Raw genomic sequence first — 20,981 nt, forward strand, 5'->3', positions numbered from 1 at the left:
TTAGGCCCATAATTATCTTTAAGTCCAATAACCATGTTAACCTTATCCTTTCATACTATTATTATTTAATTAAAATAAACGACGTTACACAGCACGTGACTAAAATAACTCGTATTATTTAATTAAGGTAAATCTTAAAATGAGGATGTTACATATCCTAATGTTATGCAAGCGGCACCATATTCAGCATTATACTAGCGAGAATATAGAGCGCCACTTTGTTAGACTAAAAGTTGGCGATACTCAAGTCACAAAATCTAATTTGAGTTCGGAAACAACAGATAAAGCTGGTAAGATTAAAAAAAAATTGAAAGCCGCTTGAAATTGACAAAAGAACTACACCGTTATATTAGGGAAGTTGATTTTTGAAAGGTGTTAGTGAGTTGATGAAACGGATGAGTTAAATTTAAAATACCTCGAACCATACAAAATTGTCTCGAAGGTTAATCCTATACCATATTAATCAAAACTATTTCACTAACGATATTTTCTATATATCGAATCTAAACGAGTGCCTTACTAGCGAGGCGGAAATAGTACCACTTGAAAACTTTGTAAAGGAACCCGTGGAAATGTTGAACGGAAAAATCAAACAGTAGCGACACAAAAAGATTAATTGATTAAGGTTCGGTGGAATTCATGACGGGGAACCAAATATATTTGAAAACGAAAGAACGAATACCAAAACTAATACTCATGACTTTCCCTAGAAAAGGTGTAATTGGCATATAGAATTTCGGGGATGAAATTTCTTAATTTCTTAACTGGGGGAGAATGTGACATTCGTCACAAAACCAGGTACATCTTAGTACTTATTTATCGAATAACTATTAACCGCTTATCGCTTAACGAACAAACAAATAGCCAAACAAGTCTGGTTATGACCCGGATATCTTGGGGGGGGCCATCTATAAGTGATATACGTTTTATATAAGCCCGTATATTGACATTATGGCCTTCGTATGATAGCAAACCAGTTAAACGAAAACATACTCATTTAAGTACCTGCTGTGATTTTAAACGCGAAAGATAGTTACGAAACAAGCATTGTATCATCCGTTAAGCCGAAAAAGACTTACAAAACACTTATTTCGAGTGTTTTAAGTGATCCATGAAAAGGTTTTCGATTTTTACAAACAAATAGTATGTTTTTCCAAATTTACAAGAAACTGGTCGAAAAACACTCGTTTTTGCGCTGTTTGTCGCATCCGATATATTTTTCTTGTTAAAAACCATGCTTGAAATAAATTTGGACTGGGGATTTCATGTTGGGGCACTCAAATCAAGATAAATGGACCAAGGAGGGGCTCAAGGGGACCCCACAAAGGTGGCGGCCGCTATTTGGAACCCCCCCCCCCCCGCCTTTTAATTTTCTCTCATATAAACAATTCTATGCATATCTAAACTCATTTTACCTTGAAATCAGACATGGAACAGCTGTTAAGTTTTCATTTACTTCAAAACCCTAAGGTAAACCTCCATTTTTATTGAGACTTTGATTAACAAAAATTACTTCTAACCATGCAAAAACCCTAAAAATGGTCCAAAAATATATTTTTATCATACGCATGGTTAGGAATCTGATTTGATAAGTTTTTTTGGTCATAAACACGGATTAGAGGGTTTAAATTTTGTTTTTACGGTTCAAAGTTCGGTTTAAAGCCCTAACCGAGACCCTAAGTTTCAAAGCTGATCTTGTGATGATACATGCTTGGTTTTGTGATATAGGACCTGTAGTTACATTACTAAGAAGGAAAAGAACTTGGACATGTGAGGAAGAGGGGTGAAACGAACGAAAACCACAAAGGTAATGCCGAGTTACTTGTTTAGGGGCTGTTTAAGATTAGATTGTGATGTGCTTTTTTTTAGCTTGTGAAATTTTTCAGGGACATCAAGGACCACATGATCGAGTCACTGCCCAAATTTGGTCTTTTTTTGACTCTTCGAGAATATTTGGTGAATTTATTACCGTTTAGGAACGTTTACTTGGGAAAAATACTTAAACACCTTGAAAAATTATGAAATTTTTTGAAGAACTCAGGTATGTCATAATATGAACACATATATAATTTGAGGTTATTTGGAAAAACTTAGCTATGATTTCTGGATTCGTGTTTATTCGAGTTTTTATAGTAGTTTTTGGCTCAAAAAGGTAGCTGGGCAAGATATTTAGGTTCTAAAATTTTACAGGTCATTCTGGGAGATATTTGGATAACTTAGAATTTTTTTCTGATTTTTTGGAAATTTTTGGTATAAAAGGACGATTACGGGTTAATTTTAGCATGTAAAACAAATTTTTATAAATTAATAAATTAGTAAATAATTCCAGAAACATTTTTATAAAAATATACATATTTTACTTAATGAGTGTATAAATTTTCATAATTTAATGATATAACGGTAATTAATTGTGCCAATTTAAAAATTAAACAAATTCATTTCTGATAAAAACCGACAAATTTGTGATTAACGAATCTGTTGGAATATCATAACATCAAGAGTGATCAAAAAGCATATTTTCAGGTTAATTGAATAAAACCAAACTTTTGGTGAGAAAGCCGGACAATTCGGATGGATTTTACGCGTTTTTCTCCAAACTAGATTGAATAAACGGAAACGAGTCCTATAGCGAATCCAGACATCTAATCTATGATTTCTCTTTATAAATTTAGTCATTTTATCAACCAACATGTTTACCCGAGTTTATATGGTCATACATGTTTTCTAAACGCGTAAACGATCAACTTAGCATGGCTGGTGAAATGGTGAATCTGAGTCAAGTTCGGTTTTAAATATAAGACATTGAACAACATCACAATCTAAGCCTATTAGCATTTTCTGGGTGTAATAGCTATACACAGACTATATATACAGCCAGTTTAGTATGAAGATTGTAATAATATTGAAATATTAATATTATTATATTATTGACTATAGGGACTAAGTGATAGCAAAAGAAACGAACCCTGAGCAGACACCGCACTAAGTACCTACTAAACTATGAGTTTCATGACCCCTCTTTTAAACTGTATTGCGAGCCTTTGGGGTGACAAGCATGTTTATATACAGCTACCTATCTTAAAACGATTCTTGATATAAATTATCTAAGTGCACATACGCGAGAAATCCCCGCAAACACAATGATTGACTACGAGTTGATGAAATGAGAATATTATTGTTGATTGATAAGTTAGATTGAGATGATACGAATACCAAAACATTGTGAAAGTACACACGATTACATGTTTATACAAACACGCTATGTAGTGTTAGACATAGAAACTTGGAAATAATGTGGTCTGTGAAGGCCATGGGAATAACGTGGTCTATGAAGGCCATGGGGGTAACGTGGTTCGTGATGGCCATGAGAACAACGTGGGCACTGGAGGCCACAAGATTATTCTGGGCGGAAGGGGGGGCACAACGGTCTATTGTGGGTGAGAAATATCATATATACACACATAAACACACACACACACATACTATGTAGTACTTGATATAGTTAATTGAGATATGCTGTGGGCGGAAGGGGGCCATAGCGGTTGATTGGGAGTGGGAAATGGAGGCACGTAGCACGAACAAACAGTTAAGATCTCACAATAATTTTCATATTATATCATAAGCATATAAACACATATATGTACGTACAAATATACATATGCACATACAAACATACAGATGTACATACATACAAACATATATACATATTTACATACGCGCATGCATTTAAATGATGATTGTGTGGTATATAGAACTGATTTTGTTAAAACTTATGGAACACATCAACTATTCGTAGTTGACCCATTTTTAACTTGCTTTTCAAGTATACAAATGCTTGAAGTAGATTGCTTATGTGCGACGTGTTTGGATTGTGATTGAGGCCGTGTAGATTGATGCAAGTATGCGAGTATGAAGTAAAGTAGTTAACGGACTAGTTTTGACTGTATCACCTAGTTTGTAAAAGATGTTAGAGCAATGTAATATATTGTAAATTAGTTAATAATGTTTCTTTATAAACAATGTGTTTGATACAAGTGGTGTCTGTTACGTTACCATTTTACACTTCCGCAATTTGCTTAACGAGGTGTGGCAGCTGCGTATATATAGGCCTTCCATAGCTAATGTAAGTAGAGATCTGTGCTTATTATTCCTTAATGTAATATCACCACACCGGATTCTATCAAGGTCTAATGTATCTATCCTTAACGTATCAATAAAGTATTCCTTAACGTATTCATCACGTTTACGAATTGATGTATCTAATTGCGACTAGATCTCAGGCTCTATAATGTATTATCAACTAGTATAGAGCAGATGGTTGCTCATGATATGTCAACTCGTTGTTCTTCATCAATCCGATTACTTTTTTAACGTACGAGGACAAAAAAGGGGAAGTTAAAGTATTACGATTGATGATTTGCAGTTAAAGAATTTGTCATAACGTATTAAACATTAGCATATTTGACGTTAACGCATTCAAAGATGACGTATTGTAAGATCAAGTATTCGACAGCTATGGAAATGAGGGAGTTTGTTAGAGCATGATTTGTTTTCCGCAGCTGTTCGAATAGGCTAGGGGTTGTTTAGTCTTTATCTTTAATGTAATGTGGCTCATTTGCTAAGCATGTTTAGCGAATGAGGTCCATTCATTATAGACTAGACTCATTCGTTAGCCTAGGAGCACATACACTAAGAATATAGCGTATGTGGCTCATTCGTTAAGTTAGAGAGATCATTTGTTACTACAGTGTAGCTAATGAAGACTTGTTTAACATATGAGGATATCTGGTTAACTAATGGGACTTGTTTAACGAATGAGGATAAAAAAAATGGGTTCTTCAACAAATGAGTCTTCATTTGTTACACTGTATTAATGAATGATCTCTCTAACTTAACAAATGAGCCACATACTCTACATCCTAAGTGTATATGCTCCTAGGCTAACGAATGAGTCTAGTCTATAACGAATGGAACTCATCCGCTAAACATGCTTAGCGAATGAGCCATATTACATTAAAGATAAAGACTAAAATACCCCTAGCCTATTTGAACAGCTGCGGACAACCAATCATGCACTAACAGACTCCCCCTTTTCCGTAGCTATTGAATACTTTATCTTCCAATACTTTAACTTTGAATACGTTGACGTCGAATACGTTACCGTCGAATACTTTAACGAAAAAATTATCTAAACCAATTTATTTTACTTTTATATTCCTGTTAGTTAGATTTTGTTTTGTTTTAATTATAGTTCGTGAAGTTCGGTTGCTTCGGTTTCGTTATCGTGCTTTCGGATTTTATTGCATGTTTATATTCAAATTCAAAGTGGGTATCTCACACCCCCCCTTTTTAACGCTTTTACATATTTGGGTATGTTGGTTGTTACCAACCGGAAAGGACCTTACATGCGTGCATCTGAGTATGTTGGTTGTTACCAACCGGAAAGTACCTTGCTTGCGTTTTACACATGTTTATAGAATTGTATGGTTCTGTTTACGTATATATCACACTTGTGTGATTCTCACCAACTACTTGTTAGTTGACTTTATTTTATGTGCATGCTACAGATATTGTTGGTTGAGGATGACACACAGAGAAGATACTAGTACTTACGATATTTTAAACAAATGGACAAGTTTTTTAGTTGTGTTTATTTTCTTGTATCTCTTTGCATTCAAACTTGTGTATTTGATGTTGAGTTAATTAATGATAATATTGTCACTTAACAGTGTTACATGTGTTTTGAGCAATTTGTTTGTCACACTCAGGCGTTTCCGCTTAACTCGAGGTGCTACAATCGATGACCACTTACTATTGAAGGAACAAGTTTTTGTAACCAATTGTAAATAATGATGACCACCATAACTAATATGTGATTAAATGAAACATTCCATTAATCATATGTAACGCCCGTTAATTTCAGATAAGTGATTTAAAGCATGTAAAGTATGTACATCTCTCGGGATTTATCCGACTTTCCTCGGAGGCTTTACGTCATCCCGGTACGTTAAAATTATGTAACTTTCCACCCAAGTTGCTACACACTTTATACTTGAGGAGCTAGAATGAAACTTCTTATTTTATATCATAAAAGAATGAAAAACCCTAACTCATAACCCTAGGTGCAGCCGATCGCAGCTAAGAAACCCCCCCCCTGCTCGTTTTTCTTCTGCCTTGCCATGTTTCCGCCGTAAAAACTTCAATTCAAGGTCGTTTTTATGATTCCCCATATCTTTTGCACCTTAATTGATCATATTAACGCGTTTATTGGTCGTTAAGATTGAGTTTTGATGATAACAGCTTGCTGAAAGATTAGTATACGTTTATTGTAGGGTCTGTAACGCAATGTTAATCCACTGTTTTTGATCGATTCTTGATTCCATGATGTTCTAATTTGAGTTTAGTTTCCAGAAAGGTATAATACGTAATTTTTGGACAAGATTTGAATGGTTTTTATGAATTTATAAAATCGAGTGTCAAAGCTGATGCGAGATGACGGATTCTGGTCTGTCTTCCCGATGTCATAATCTTTTTTCGACAGGTCCAAATTGGTTGGTTCCACTTCTGGAAGTTATTATTTAGAGTTAGGAACCAAACCCAATTGGAATCGTTTAATTTGGTTTGGTAATGAATTTTATAAAAATAAAACCATTTTGTTGCGCGCTGAAATAGCTGCACATACCTTTCTGTGTTGGAGGAATTTTTATGATTTTTTTGTCCAATATAAAAATATAATAAAAATATTTTTATAAACCTAAGAGATTTATTAAAGTCTAGTAAAAATTTAATAATTTATTTCAAAGGTTATCCTATGTAATTAAATGCATCTTCGCATGCTAAAATCTACACGTTTTAATCGTTATTGATCGATAAGTTCGTTTTAGACTTAACCGGTGGATGTTCAATTGTGTTCTTGTCGGGCTGTTTGAAGTGAGTTTTTTCACTACAATCTTCCTAGGTATGTCCCGTATATCATACTCAAAGATCATGTTCTTAGGTGTTCGTTAAGTTGATCAACCAGTTGTAGTTTGATTGTTATGTTCGGTTGTCTAGAATTGTTGAGTTTGATGCGTTAATCGGTTGGATGACCAACCGAATCAGTTTGCATGGTCCTAGGGGAGTCTAAGGGCTGTGGGAAAATTATTTTTTTGATGCTCGGGGTTGTTGTAGTGAGTGCTTTGTCAATCGAGTCGGCGATGCGCGAATTTTCGTTTAAACGTTAAAGTAAGAGTTGTAAAAAGGAACCGTCAACCCTATCAACTCGGGTGACATAATCTTGATGAATGAAAAGATTTAAAATGGAATTTGGTCCATTCGAGGCTAAGTCGTTTGACAAATGGTTTTAAGGTTTATTACCCGCGCATTCGACCCGATTTGATTATCCTTGGGCCTTGGGCCAAAGTATTGGGCCTTGGGCCAAGTTGTTGGGCCTTGGGCCAAGTATTGGGCCTTGGGCCAAGTTGTTGGGCCTTGGGCCAAAGTGTTGGGCTGGTACGGCCCATTAGGCTAGAGTGTTCGTACAGCCTAGTTTAGTAACGCGTTATGTATAATTTACAGGCCCTTGCTTGTAATTTTGCCCTTAGAAACTTCCTAGCTCGTTGCAAGTATTCGATCGATCTCAGGTGAGTTCATGATGCCCTTTTTACTCATTTTACTTTTGGGCTAGCATGCGCACCTAAATGTTTTCTTACTTGATGAAATGTTTTTAAAATGATTTTATATAGGCTTGCTAGTATATGGTAAGCCTTGGGATGATAAATATATATATGTGTATATACATTATTTCTTGGCCTCTATTTGGCGATGTTGTAGTCGTTTCGACTACTGATGTTGTGTATGCCTACTTCGTGTTTCCATGCACTGATGTTACGTGTTTGGGTTATACGTTTGCTCGACCCTGATGTTATACGTGGATGTTATATATATATACTGTTATGTATATAGGGATGTTATTGAATGGATGTTTACATATACATTTTGTATATGTATGTATGAGGATGTTTAAGTTCGGTAATGATGATTAGATGGATGTACCCTTTTACTTTTAGAAAACCTTTGGTATGACTATCATGATTTTACTACTAATATCTTTTACTTAAAACTTGAACTCACTCAGCTCAAGCTGACTTTGTGTGCATGTTAGTATAAGTTTCAGGTTTGGAAGAGGATGCCTTATCGCTTGGACGTGCACGGAGCTACTTGGATGGTGAAGGGCATACTGGAAGGAAGAATTGTTTATGAATATTTTATTTCAAGGAAACTTATAACAGTTATACTTATTTTGGTTCTTGGGCAAAATTCCCGGGTTTCGGGAACTTATTTCATTTTTCATGTTTTCCACAAAATTTACACTCTGAAATGCTTGTTTTAATGGAAGAAATGGTTTTTAAGTTTTCTAAATTTTACAAGTGTTAGAATGATTACCAACTGTGGGGTTCCCGGGGTTCGGGGCCTTACAAGTTGGTATCAGAGCCTTGGTTCGAGGGATCCGAGCATCCCCGAATGCTTGGACTCGAACTGTAAGAAAAGAGACCAGTATGCCCGCCGCGAGTAGCTGCACGCCAAGAGGTAACTTTAAATTATTTAGTCATTCCTTTGAATTTGAAAGTTTCCAGTATGTGATTAATTGTAAAGTGTTAGATAGAATGATAATGTGGGTAGGGGCAGGGGGTGCTTAGAACGGGCCGGTGAAGTAAATGACTAATAACACTTGATCAACATTATTAGTAGTTTACCCTTACCTTCCATGTTTTAAATACCACTTGTGTCTGACTATGTTAGGGTTCCGTCTTTGTAGGGATAGGATTTGGCTAACTCTCGAGTCGTTAGCGTTAAAGTTTATCTTATTCCCTAAATTCTCCTGTTCATTTCCCATCCTCTCGAACGCTTTGCGCGTAATTGTTTAGCTGAGGCGTAGCATACTATCACTCTGGGTTCCTTGGTACTTGACCGCTTAAATTCCTCGCTCCTTCAAGAATGTATGAGCAACTGTTTAGCTAAGTAGGAGCGTGATGTTATCCCAGATACCTTTCTACTTGATGAATTACCGGCGTCAGTCTTATTTGATTCGGGCGCCAGTAGAAGTTTTGTGTCTACCGCTTTCTGTTACTCGTTGAATAAATCACCCGAGCACGTAGTCGATGTGTTTGAGGTTGAGGTCGCCGTCGGAAAATCTGTTTTCGTGTCTAGGGCTACCGTCGGTGATGTTCCTATCGTTCGGGATTTCCCAAATGTAATTCCAGATGATTGGTCAGATGTGCCGCCGGACCGCGAGGTCGAGTTCCAGATAGATCTTGTGCGGGCGCAAAACCCGTTGCTCAAACCCTTATTGTCTAGCACCGAATGAGATGAAAGAACTTATGGCCCAGTTGGAAGACTTGCTCGACAAGGGCTTCTTTCTACCGAGCATCTCGCCTTGGGGTGCCTCGGTCTGGTTTGTTAAGAAGAAGGACGGTAGCATGCGGATGTGCATTGACTACCGTGAGTTGAATAAGCTCACCGTTAAAAATCGGTACCCGCTCCCGAGGATCGACGGCTTATTTGATCAGCTCCAAGGAGCTAGTTGGCTCTCAAAGATCGAACTTAGGTCCGGGTATCATCAGTTGAAGATTCGGGAGGAAGATATTCCTAAGACTGCATTCCGCACTCGTTATGGGCACTACGAATTCCTCGTGATGACTTTCGATTTGACCAACGCACCGGCTGCGTTCATGGATCTTATGAACCGGGTGTGTAGACCGATGCTCGATCGCTTTGTTATTGTATTCATCGATGACATCCTTGTGAATTCCAAAAGAGAATCCGATCAGGCTGGTCATCTCTCGGAAGTTTTGGAAGCTCTGCGAAAGAGCAAGTTGTATGCAAAATTTTCTAAGAGTTCCTTCTGGTTGCGTGAGGTTCAGTTCTTGGGTCATGTTATTAACCCGAGGGGTATTTTGGTTGATCCTGCAAAGGTGGAAGCCGGGAATGATTGGGAGTCTCCTAAGTCTCCATCTGAAATCCGTAGTTTTCTGGGTTTGGCGGGGTATTACCGCCGCTTTATTCCCAATTTTTCAAAAATTGCCTCTTCACTAACCAAACTAACTAAGAATAGTGTTAAGTTCGTTTGGGGTACGGAACAGGAGGAGGCCTTTCTCGAGTTGAAGAACAGATTGACGCATGCCCGGATTTTAGCTTTACCTGATGGCACCAATGATTTGGTAGTGTATTCTGCTGCCTCTTATCAGGGGCTTGGGTGTGTTTTGATGCAGCGAGGTCGAGTCATCGCTTATGCCTCACGGAAGTTGAAGCCTCACGAGGCGAATTATCCTACTCACGATTTGGAGCTTGCGGCCGTTGTGTTTGCGCTTAAGTTCTGGCAGCATTATATGTACGGTGTTCCCTGCGTTATCTATACCGATCATAAGAGTTTAAAGTATTTCTTCGAACAAAAGGAATTGAATATGCGCCAGCGTCGATGGTTGGAGTTGATTAAGGATTATGATTTGGAAATTATGTACCACCAAGTAAGGCTAACGTGGTGGCTGACGCGTTGAGCCGGAAGGAGAGACCGAAGCCGATTCGTGTAAAATCTTACCAACTCATCCTTAAACCCGATATTTTGAAGCAAATAGCCAGCGTTCAAAATGAGGCCTTGCAGGTGGAATGGATTATGTCAGAACGTGTTTGGGGTCAGGAAAAGTTGTTGGAAGACGTCGGTGATGGGGTGAAGTATAAGGATGGGCGTTTAGGGGTACCGAGGTACGGAGGTTTCCAAGGTAAAATTTTAGATGAGGCGCACAAGTCGCGCTATTCTATTCACCCGGGCGCGACCAAGATGTACCAAGACCTGAGGAAGAATTATTGGTGGCCTGCGATGAAGTTTGAGGTGGCTCAGTATGTGAGTAAGTGTTTGACGTGTCTTCAGGTTAAGGCCGAGCATTAGAAGCCTTTTGGGAAACTTCAGCCATTGGAAATACCTGAGTGGAAATGGGAACATCTTACCATGGATTTCGTGACTAAACTGCCTCGTACTCCTCGGGGCAATTATGACACCATTTGGGTAATTGTGGATAGACTGACCGAGAGCGCTCATTTCTTGCCGATTCGAGAGACTTTTAACTTAAAGCAGCTGGCCGATGTGTTTATTCGTGAGGTCGTCTCTAAGAACGGGGTGCCAGTGTCTATTGTCTCAGATAGGGATACACGTTTCACCTCCAGGTTTTGGAAAAGGTTTCACGAGGAGATGGGCACCAAACTCCTCATTAGTACTGCTTATCACCCGCAGACGGATGGTCAGTCCGAGAGGACCATTCAGACTCTGGAGGATATGTTGCGGGCTTATGTTATCGACTTTGGTGGTAGTTGGGACCATCACTTACCGTTGGTGGAGTTTTCGTATAATAACAGTTATCACGCCACGGTTGGGATGCCACCGTTTGAGATGTTGTTTGGTAGGAGGTGTAGGACTCCAGTCTGTTAGGGTTCCATTGGTCAGAAATAGTTGGGTAGTTTGAAGGTGGTTGAGGCAACGACTGAGAAGCTCGATAAGATTAAGGCTTTTATGAAGGCCGCTCAGGATCGTCAAAAGTCCTACATGGATAAAAGGCGGAGGCCTATTGTTTTTGGGGCTGGTGATAGAGTTATGCTAAAAGTTTCTCCTTGGAAGGGCATCATTCGTTTTCGTAAGTGGGGGAAGCTTAGCCCGAGGTTCATTGGTCCGTCCCGTATATTGTCCCATGTTGGTGAGGTATCGTATAGACTGGAATTGCTCGATGAGCTCGCGGGGATTCATGCTACTATCCACGTGTCCCACTTGAGGAAATGTTTAGCAAATGAAGATGCCCATGTGCCTCTTGATGACATTGAGCTTGATAGTAAACTAAACTACGTTGAACAAAAATTTACGATCTCACTATAACTTTCATATTATATCATAAACATATTAACACACATATGTATAGATACAAATATACATATGTACATACAAACATACATATGTACATACAAACAAACATATATACATACTTTTCATAAACGCATACATGCAAACGATGATTGCTTGGTATATAGAACTGATTTCGTTAAAACTTATGAAACTCATCAACTATTCGTAGTTGACCCGTTTTTAACATGCTTTTCAGGTATAGGTATACATCTACTTGAAGTAGATTGCTTATGTGCTACGTGTTTGGATTGTGATCGAGGCTGTGTAGATTGATGCAAGTATGCGAGTATGAAGTAAAGTAGTTAACGAACTAGTTTTGACAGTATCCCCCTAGTTTGTAAAATATATTTGAGCAATGTAATATATTGTAAATTAGTTAATAATGTTTCTTTATAAACAATGTGTTTGATACAAGTGGTGTCTGTTATGTTACCATTTTACGCTTCCGCAATTTGCTTAACGAGGTGTGGCAGCTGCCTATATATAGGCCTTCCAAAGCTAATGTAAGTAGAGATCTATGCTTATTTATTCCTTAATGTAATGTTACCACACCGGATTCTATCAAGGTGTAAGGCCCCGGACCCCGGGAACCCCACAGTTGGTATTCATACAAAATACTTATTGAAATGATTAAACTTGAAAACGGTTTCTTCCATTAAAACAAACATCTCAGAGTGTAAATTCAGTGAAAAACATAAATCGTAAAACAAGTTCCCTAAAACCCGGGAATTTTGCCCAAAACCAATTTTAAATATAATTTGTAAAACTAATTGAAATAAATTGTTCAAAATTCATTCTTCCATCCGTGTATGCCCTTCACCGTCCAAGTAGCTTCATGCACGTCCAAGCGATAAGGCATCCTCTTCCTAACCTGAAACTCACACTAACATGCACACAAAGTCAGCTTGAGGTGAGTGAGTTCAAGTTTTAAATAACTAATATCAGTAATGGAAATTATGATAGTCATGCCAAAAGTTTAAAAAAATTAAAAAAGAGTACATTCATTAAGTCATCATTACCGAAGACTAAACATTCTCATACATATACATATACAAAATATACATATATAAACATCCTTTAAGTACATCCCTATATATATAACAATATATATATATATATATAACATCCACGTATAACATTCAGGGTCGAGCAAACGTACAACCCAAACACGTAACATTCAACGCATGCAAACACAAAGTAGGCATACGCAACATTCAGTAGTCGAGACGACTACAACATCGCCAAATAGAGGCCAAACAATAATGTGTGTGTGTATATATATATATATATATATTTTCTAACATCCCAAGGCCTACCATATACTAGCAAGCCTATATACATCCGTTTAAAACATTTCACCAAGTAAGAAAACACTTAGGTGTGCATGCTAGCCCAAAACTTGAAAAGAGTGAAAAGGGGCATCATGAATTCACCTGAAATCAACCGAACACCTGCAACGAGCTATGAAATCCCTAAGTGCACACTCACAAGTAAGGCCTGTAAATCGTACACAACGCGTCACTAAACTAGACCGTAAGAACACACTTGCCTAATGGGCCGTTCAAGCCCAACACTTTGGCCCGAGGCCCAACAACTTGGCCCGAGGCCCAACCCATACCCAATTACTTTACCTCAGCCCCTAAAACCCTTCAATTAACCAATCCCACCCTTCGATCATGGTCGGGGCTAACCATGCTGCACAACTCATCCGCCGATAATCAAATCGAGTCGAATACGCGCGTAATAAATCTTAAAACCAATTGCCAAACAAATCAGCCCCAAATGGACCAAATTCCCATCTTAACCTTTTCATACATCATAATTATGTCACCCGAATTGATAGGGTTGACGGTTCCTTTTTACAACTCTCAATTTAACGTTTAAACGACAATTCGCGCACCGCCGACTCGATTGACCAATCACCAACCAAATCAGCCCCGAGTATCAAAAAAATAATTTTCCCACAACCCTTAAACTCCCCTAGGGCCATGCAAACTGATTCGGTTGGTCATTCAATCTATTAACGCATCAAACTCAACAATTGCCAATTCTACACCCGGTAAACCCTAGTTTTCGTATCAAAATCAATTGACCGACCTAAACACCTTCAGTGTATATGATTTTTACGTATGATGCACTACACATACATAGGAGGATTTTGATGCAAAAACCTCACTCAAATCAGTCACGGAAACGCTCAATTGGACAGCCACCCGGTTCACCTAAAACAAGTCGTTTAACGATCAATACGCGCAGTATAAAGGTCAATTAAGGTGTAAAAGACATGGGGAATCATAAAACCAACCTGGAATTAAAGTTTTTACGGTTGAAACACGGCTGGATAGAAGATTTTCGAACAGGGGGGGTGATGAGTCCGATCGGCCGCTAGAATGATTAGGGTCAGGATTATTTCATATTTTATGATATAAAACAAATGTTACACATTAGCCCTCAAGGTTTAAAGGATATGGTAACTTGGAAGGAAAGGTTAGGTAATTTAACATACCGGGAAGATGGTCGGGTCAAAGAAAGATGCCGGAAAACTCCCAAGAAAACATACATACTCTACACGCCGAAAATCTTTAAACCGATAAATTAGCCGGCGTTACACAAGGCCTAATGTATCTATCCTTAGCGTATCAATAAATTATTCCTTACCATATTCATCACGTTTACGAATTGATGTATCTAATTGCAACTGGATCTCGGGCTCTATAATGTATTATCAACTAGCATAGAGAAGATGGTTGCTCGTGATACGTCAATTCATTGTTCTTCATGTTCTTCTTCAATCCAGTTACTTGTTTAACGTATGAGGAAAAAGAGGGGAAGTTAAAGTATAACGATTGATGATTTGCAGTTACAGTATTCGTCTTAACGTATTTGACGTCAACGCATTCAAAGATAATGTATTGTAAGATCAAGTATTTGACAGCTATGGAAATAGGGGAGTCTGTTAGTGCATGATTTGTTTTCCGCAGCTATTCGAATAGGTTAGGGGTTGTTTAGTCTTTATCTTTAATGTAATGTGGCTCATTCTCTATGCATGTTTAGCGAATGAGGTCCATTCATTATAGACTAGACTCATTCGTTAGCCTAGGAGCACATACGCTAAGAATATAGCTTATGTGGCTCATTCGTTAAGTAAGAGAGCTCATTTGTTACTATAGTGTAGCGAATGAAGACTTGTTTAAGATAAGAGGATATCTGGTTAACTAATGGGACTTGTTTAACGTATGAGGATAAAAAAATGAGTCTTCAACGAATGAGTCTTCATTCGTTACACTGTAGTAATGAATGAGCTCTCTAACTTAATGAATGAGCCACATACGCTACATTCTAAGTGTATGTGCTCCTAGGCTAACGAATGAGTCTAGTCTATAACGAATGGAACTCATCCGCTAAACATGCTTAGCGAATGAGCCATATTACATTAAATATAAAGACCAAAATGCTCCTAGCCTATACGAACAGCTGCGAACAACCAATCATGCACTAACAGACTCCCCCTTTTCCGTAGCTGTTGAATACTTTATTCTTCCAATACTTTACCTTTAAATACGTTGACTTCGAATACGTTAACGTTGAATACTTTAACGACGAAATTATCTAAACCATTTTATTTTACTTTCATATTCCAGTTAGTTAGATTTTGTTTTGTTTTAATTATAGTTCGTGAAGTTCGGTTGCTTTGGTTTGGTTATCGTGCTTTTGGCTTTTATTGCATGTTTATATTCAATTTCAAGGTGGGTTTCTCACACCCCCCTTTTTAATGCTTTTACATATTTGGGGGTAACATGCATATCCTATTCAAATGTTTACTTAGTTATTTTTTGTTCAAACTACAATCGTACTATGGACTTGTGTGTTTATTTGCTTACTTGCAATGATTTCAATTTCAAGTGGTGGTTTCGATACATATGATCATACACCCCTCTTTGCACTCGAGACCCTTTTGTTATGAGTGGAAAAGGTCCTCATTATTTGAGTACGTTGGTTGTTACTAACCGGAAAGGACCTTGCATGTGTGTAACCGAGTACGTTGGTTGTTACCAACTAGAAAGAACCTTGCTTGCGTTTTACACATGTTCATAGAATTGTATGGTTTTCTTTACGTATATATCAAACTTGTGTGATTCTCACCAACTACTTGTTAGTTGACTTTATTTTATATGCATGCAACAGATACTGTTAGTAGAGGATGACACACGGAGAAGATATTAGTATTTACGATATTTTAAACAAATGGACAAGTTGTTTAGTTGTATTTATTTTTCTTGTATCTCTTTGCTTTCAAACTTGTGTATTTGATGTTGAGTTAATTAATGATAATATTGTCACTTAATAGTGTTACATGTGTTTTGAGCAATTTGTATGTCAAACTCAAGCGTTTCCGTTTAACTCGGGATGCTACAATCGATGACCACATACTATTGAAGGAACAAGTTTTTAGTAACCAATTGTAAATAATGATAACCAGCATAACTAATATGAGATTAAATGAAACTTTCCATTAATCATAGAATTACGGAAAAAATTTTAGTAGAACCTCTATAAGGTAGCACGGACACTGAAGAGCGGCCATGCACCAAGATCAAAAATCTAAGAAAGATCACTTGCTAATTATCAGATTAGCAACCTGAAAGTATTGTACCTTGAGCGGTTCTAATATTCTTAGTTGTGCGAATTATCTCAGTTCACGATTTATCTCATTATTCTCACCATTGCTGTTGTAGTGAATGAACCAAATTTACCCAAGAAGGATAACCATGCTCTCATTTACAATACTTATTATTTATAGGGAAATAGTTACTACCTAAACTGTCTATTTATGAGAATGATCTCTTTCCTACAAAGAAGATTACAAGATTTTATGTATAGGTCTTATATTTTTTTTATCTTGAATCCTTGATAAGTTGATTGGAAATAAATAATCCCACCTTTTATGTATTGGTCGATAATAATATCACCTTTAAAAATCACTACCAACGGTCCCACCTTTTAACTATTTTTGTCTCACTGGTTCTCCGTTAAAAATACTTAACGTCGTTATGTTTTTTTCCCTAGATTCAAACCGATGTTTTAGGGATTTTGATTGGAAAAATGATGTGAGTCGACTGATGTAAAACTTATCTCGAAACGGTTATTATTTTTGTTAATTGGAAATTCAAGTACCCGAATTAAAACATTGTTTCGTCGTTTGGATCACCATTTCGAGATAAGTTTTACATTGCTTGACTCATATCATTATTCCGATTAAAAGCCCTAAAACATCGATTTGAAACTAGGAAAAAACTTAACGAAGTTAAGTATTTTTTTACGAATGACCATTGTGACAAAAATAGTTGAAAGGTGGGACCATTTGTAGTGATTTTTAAAGACAACATTATTATCGGCCAATACACAAAAGGTGGAATTAATTATTTCCAATTTTCCTTACAAAATATGCTTCACATGATACCAAAAAAAAAAACAACATTTCTTTTGCTAATCACAGTTGATCATAATTACAGGATGTATCACCGTCAAAATTGAAAACATGTATCATGCAAGTTTGATTAATTTCTTCTAAATTTCAAACATAAAAAGAAAATGATGCAAGCAAACTAGCCCTATGACTTTCATGCATTCAATACATAACACCAGTTCAGATAATATTCTAATAATCGGTATGTCATTAGGCAAAGGACAAATTCAGTTAAGGATCCCATATGCATGGGTGGATGGTGTTAGGCTAACTTGCGTCTTATGTACACATCTTTGATTGCATTTACGTCGTTGTTTTAATATACCTAAACCCATGACATTTAGCTCACATGGCAACAAAACAACCACTTCGATAAGATTTGCCATTGTAAGATTCCTAACCATAGTAATATTGCATGCACAACAAATTCACAATATCAAATGTGTCTAAATATTGAAATAAATATGGATGGACGCAAATTTACCAAGCCCACCATGAGTAGCGATCTTGAGTCCAAAATCGAGTTATCTAGTTTTTCTCACACAGATCGTATATTGTATAATCATCTGTTTGTTGTTTCATGAAACCTCAAGGTTCTTCCTTTGAAGCATCAAATGGACGTATTTTGTTCATCAAATTACTAATATTTACTTTTTATTACGATATATTCATTAAGTACATTTTAGTTATGCTATATATGTATTTAACATATAATTTGCTATAGCTGGAATTTTAAATTTTTATTATTTATAGATAACACTAAGTCTTACAAGCCAAAATTACAATTCATTTAATGGAAATACAATGCATTTGTACGAAGATTTTGCATGTGGATTTATTAGATTGTTTCTCGTATCTTAAAGTAAAAATTGCAGAATGAAAAGAATTCATCAATGCACACAAAATGAGCAATATTTAAAATAAATTCAAATATTAGAAAAGATATAGTTAACTCACACATCAAACTGAAAGCAACAATATATTTCCTAAAATATAATCTTGTAAACAGAATAACAAAAGAATATTAAATAGCCAGCAAAACAAAACATCAATATGAAAAAAGAAACGAAAAGCGATAGAAATTCAAATAATTCATGGCCATGAAACGATCTTCTATTATGTAAACCCTTAGACAAGGAGATATGTCAACCTTTTTTCGAGAAGAATGTGTCTGACCACAAATCTTTAGTAAATGACTTCTTCTTGTCAATCTTTGGAACAAGATCCAAACCATCATCCTCTTGATCACTAAGCCACTCAGGTGGGTACCAATCAATATTTTCTGCTTCATCCAAAGATCCAGTGTTCTCCATCACGGGTACATATGGCTCTACACTCGTTCCCTCTGTCATATTTTGAGTAGTGCTGCTGTCACCCAGAACTTCCAACGGTTGAGAATGTTGTGATTGTGGTGCCGTGGTTGCTACGGGGGTGCCACGCTTGAGAAGTTCCATCCTTTCATTGATTTCTAAGATCTTAAGACGAATCATGGACACGACTTCTTTCAACTCCGTTGGGTTCAAGTTAGCCACTGAGACTTTACCACTCAAGCATTCTGACAGCATCTTGGCGTTCACAAGCTCACGGTTCGCCATGACCTGCTTGTTGAGCTGCTCCTTAGCCTTGTTGATCCTCTCCATGAGATAGCTTTCTTGATTAAACATATTATTCGCCCGTTCTATCTCTGGCTTGTCTCGGAACTGATGCAGCACATGTAGGACAGCATCTTCGTCATCGGGCCACAACTCGGGTTCACGTTCATTCGGGCTATACAAGATGAGACATGCCTTGACGTCACATAACGTACAAAGCTCATCCATCTTCTTTTTTAATGATTCTTTTCTTTTTACAAAGGAACTTTTTCTAGACTTGATGTTCTCAATGAAAGCAAGCTTCACTTTGGTTCTTGGCATGGCAATTATGCGAAAGAAACAAAGCAAATGCAGAAGTTTGTGTGTGGCTTTCATTGATTTTGTGTTGGTTCTTATATGCAAACAGTTTAGTAATGTGGAATATTTTAGTTCTAATGACCTTATGTGGTAGTAATTAATTTCATAAATTTAGCCAAAATGAATGATGACTATAATTAATTTAAAGATTACATAATAAAGATTCAAATAATTAACTTTCAAAGAAAGCATTTAAAATCTTAATGAAGAAAGAGAATAAAGTACTTTTTATAAGTAATCGTTCATAATGTTTTTCTATATTTATTTGTATATTCGTTAACTAAAACAAAATCTCATCCTAACACCTTGAATAGTTAATGGATAAATTTTTTTGCATTAATGGGTAAGATTTCATGTCTATTAACATATTTTAACTTGTTTATTTTTTAATAGTTTTTATTTGTTTATTTAAAAGATATTTGGACTTGAAAGCTTCAGTACGTATATACACATTCTAATAAAAAGATGCTTAGTTTGTCACTTGTCACTTCCACATATAAGTTTATAATAAATAATAGTATTTACCACTAAACCTCACGCTTCTTTTTTTTCTATTAATATTTGAAGTTCATAATTATCTATAATTTTATATATAAAAACATTTATTCAAGATATATAATTTATTAAAAATTAATTTAAAATTTAAACTTCATTACTTTTCTATGTTCATCTAATTTGATTTTATATAAAGTTAAACATATATTTCTTATATGTCAAACCGCCTAATACACATAGTAATTCAAATTGAACATACCTTTACTCTCTAAACAATGTATGTATATGTGGATTTAACGTAAAAATTATTTAACTTTAATTGCCTGTATTCTACACCAGTGCAGGTGTGATTATATCATTGACAAACATGTATGATTTAAGGTTTAAGTTCTTTTATGATGAATTCAAATAGTAAAGTGCACTACTACAAACTAAAGCATTCATTATTTATAACTTTTCCAAGAAAGTGAATTGATTAAAATTTATGGGTCTTTTCTTGCTTTTTGTTTATTTAATTTATGTTAAAAACTAAAAACCATCAGAAAATACAATTGTATTGTATATTTTAAAATTGTTGTAGAGACTGTCATACAAGGAATGTGTATTAATAGTTTTTGATATGTTTATTTATTGCATATCGAGTGTATATTAAACACTCTACTTTCATGAATTACCTGTGTAGTACATGGATCACGAACTAGTACAAGATATCTTAGAATACATAAAAAAAAATTTATTAACCAATCTTTTAAGATATTGTTTAACTTGATATATAAGACGTCTTTCGCATTCCATGGTCTAAAAGTATCATCTATCGCTACACTAGAACAAATAGTGTAATACTATCAATATAACCCTATTCTATTAGAAAACGACTCCAAATAACGGAATTGTTACTAGTAGGGTTGTGAAAATGTTCGGAACCGCCATAACAGAACCAAACTGGAATAGGGATTGGAGCCGAACTGATACAGAAAATGGTTAAAAATAGAACAACCGAACCCTGTTATAGTAAGCTGGTTCAGTTCTATAGCTGCTAAAATCGGTTCTCACTAATTAGTGTTGACAAAAAAAGTATACATAAATATTACTTAAACCTATGAATATATTTGGAGCTCAAATTGTGACTATTAGCCCTTATTTG

General features: G+C 36.3%; 1 protein-coding gene across 1 annotated transcript; it reads right to left on the reverse strand.

Annotated features, from left to right (window-relative positions):
• Positions 1 to 18,538: 18,538 nt before the first annotated feature.
• On the reverse strand, positions 18,539 to 19,306 carry LOC143547867 (agamous-like MADS-box protein AGL80). Its single transcript, XM_077039177.1, has one exon. It carries the CDS (start codon positions 19,304 to 19,306, stop codon positions 18,539 to 18,541), a length of 768 nt encoding a protein of 255 aa, XP_076895292.1.
• Between the last annotated feature and the right edge of the window lie 1,675 nt (positions 19,307 to 20,981).

Source organism: Bidens hawaiensis, unplaced genomic scaffold (assembly GCF_021521415.1).
Source record: "Bidens hawaiensis isolate Kalapana, Puna unplaced genomic scaffold, B.hawaiensis_p1.1 tig00014841_1, whole genome shotgun sequence".
Taxonomy (NCBI): Eukaryota; Viridiplantae; Streptophyta; class Magnoliopsida; order Asterales; family Asteraceae; genus Bidens; species Bidens hawaiensis.

What these genes read in the sequence shown, in the direction of transcription:
- LOC143547867 (XM_077039177.1), bottom strand. Translation starts at nt 19,306, where the DNA reads ATGCCAAGAACCAAAGTGAAGCTTGCTTTCATTGAGAACATCAAGTCT.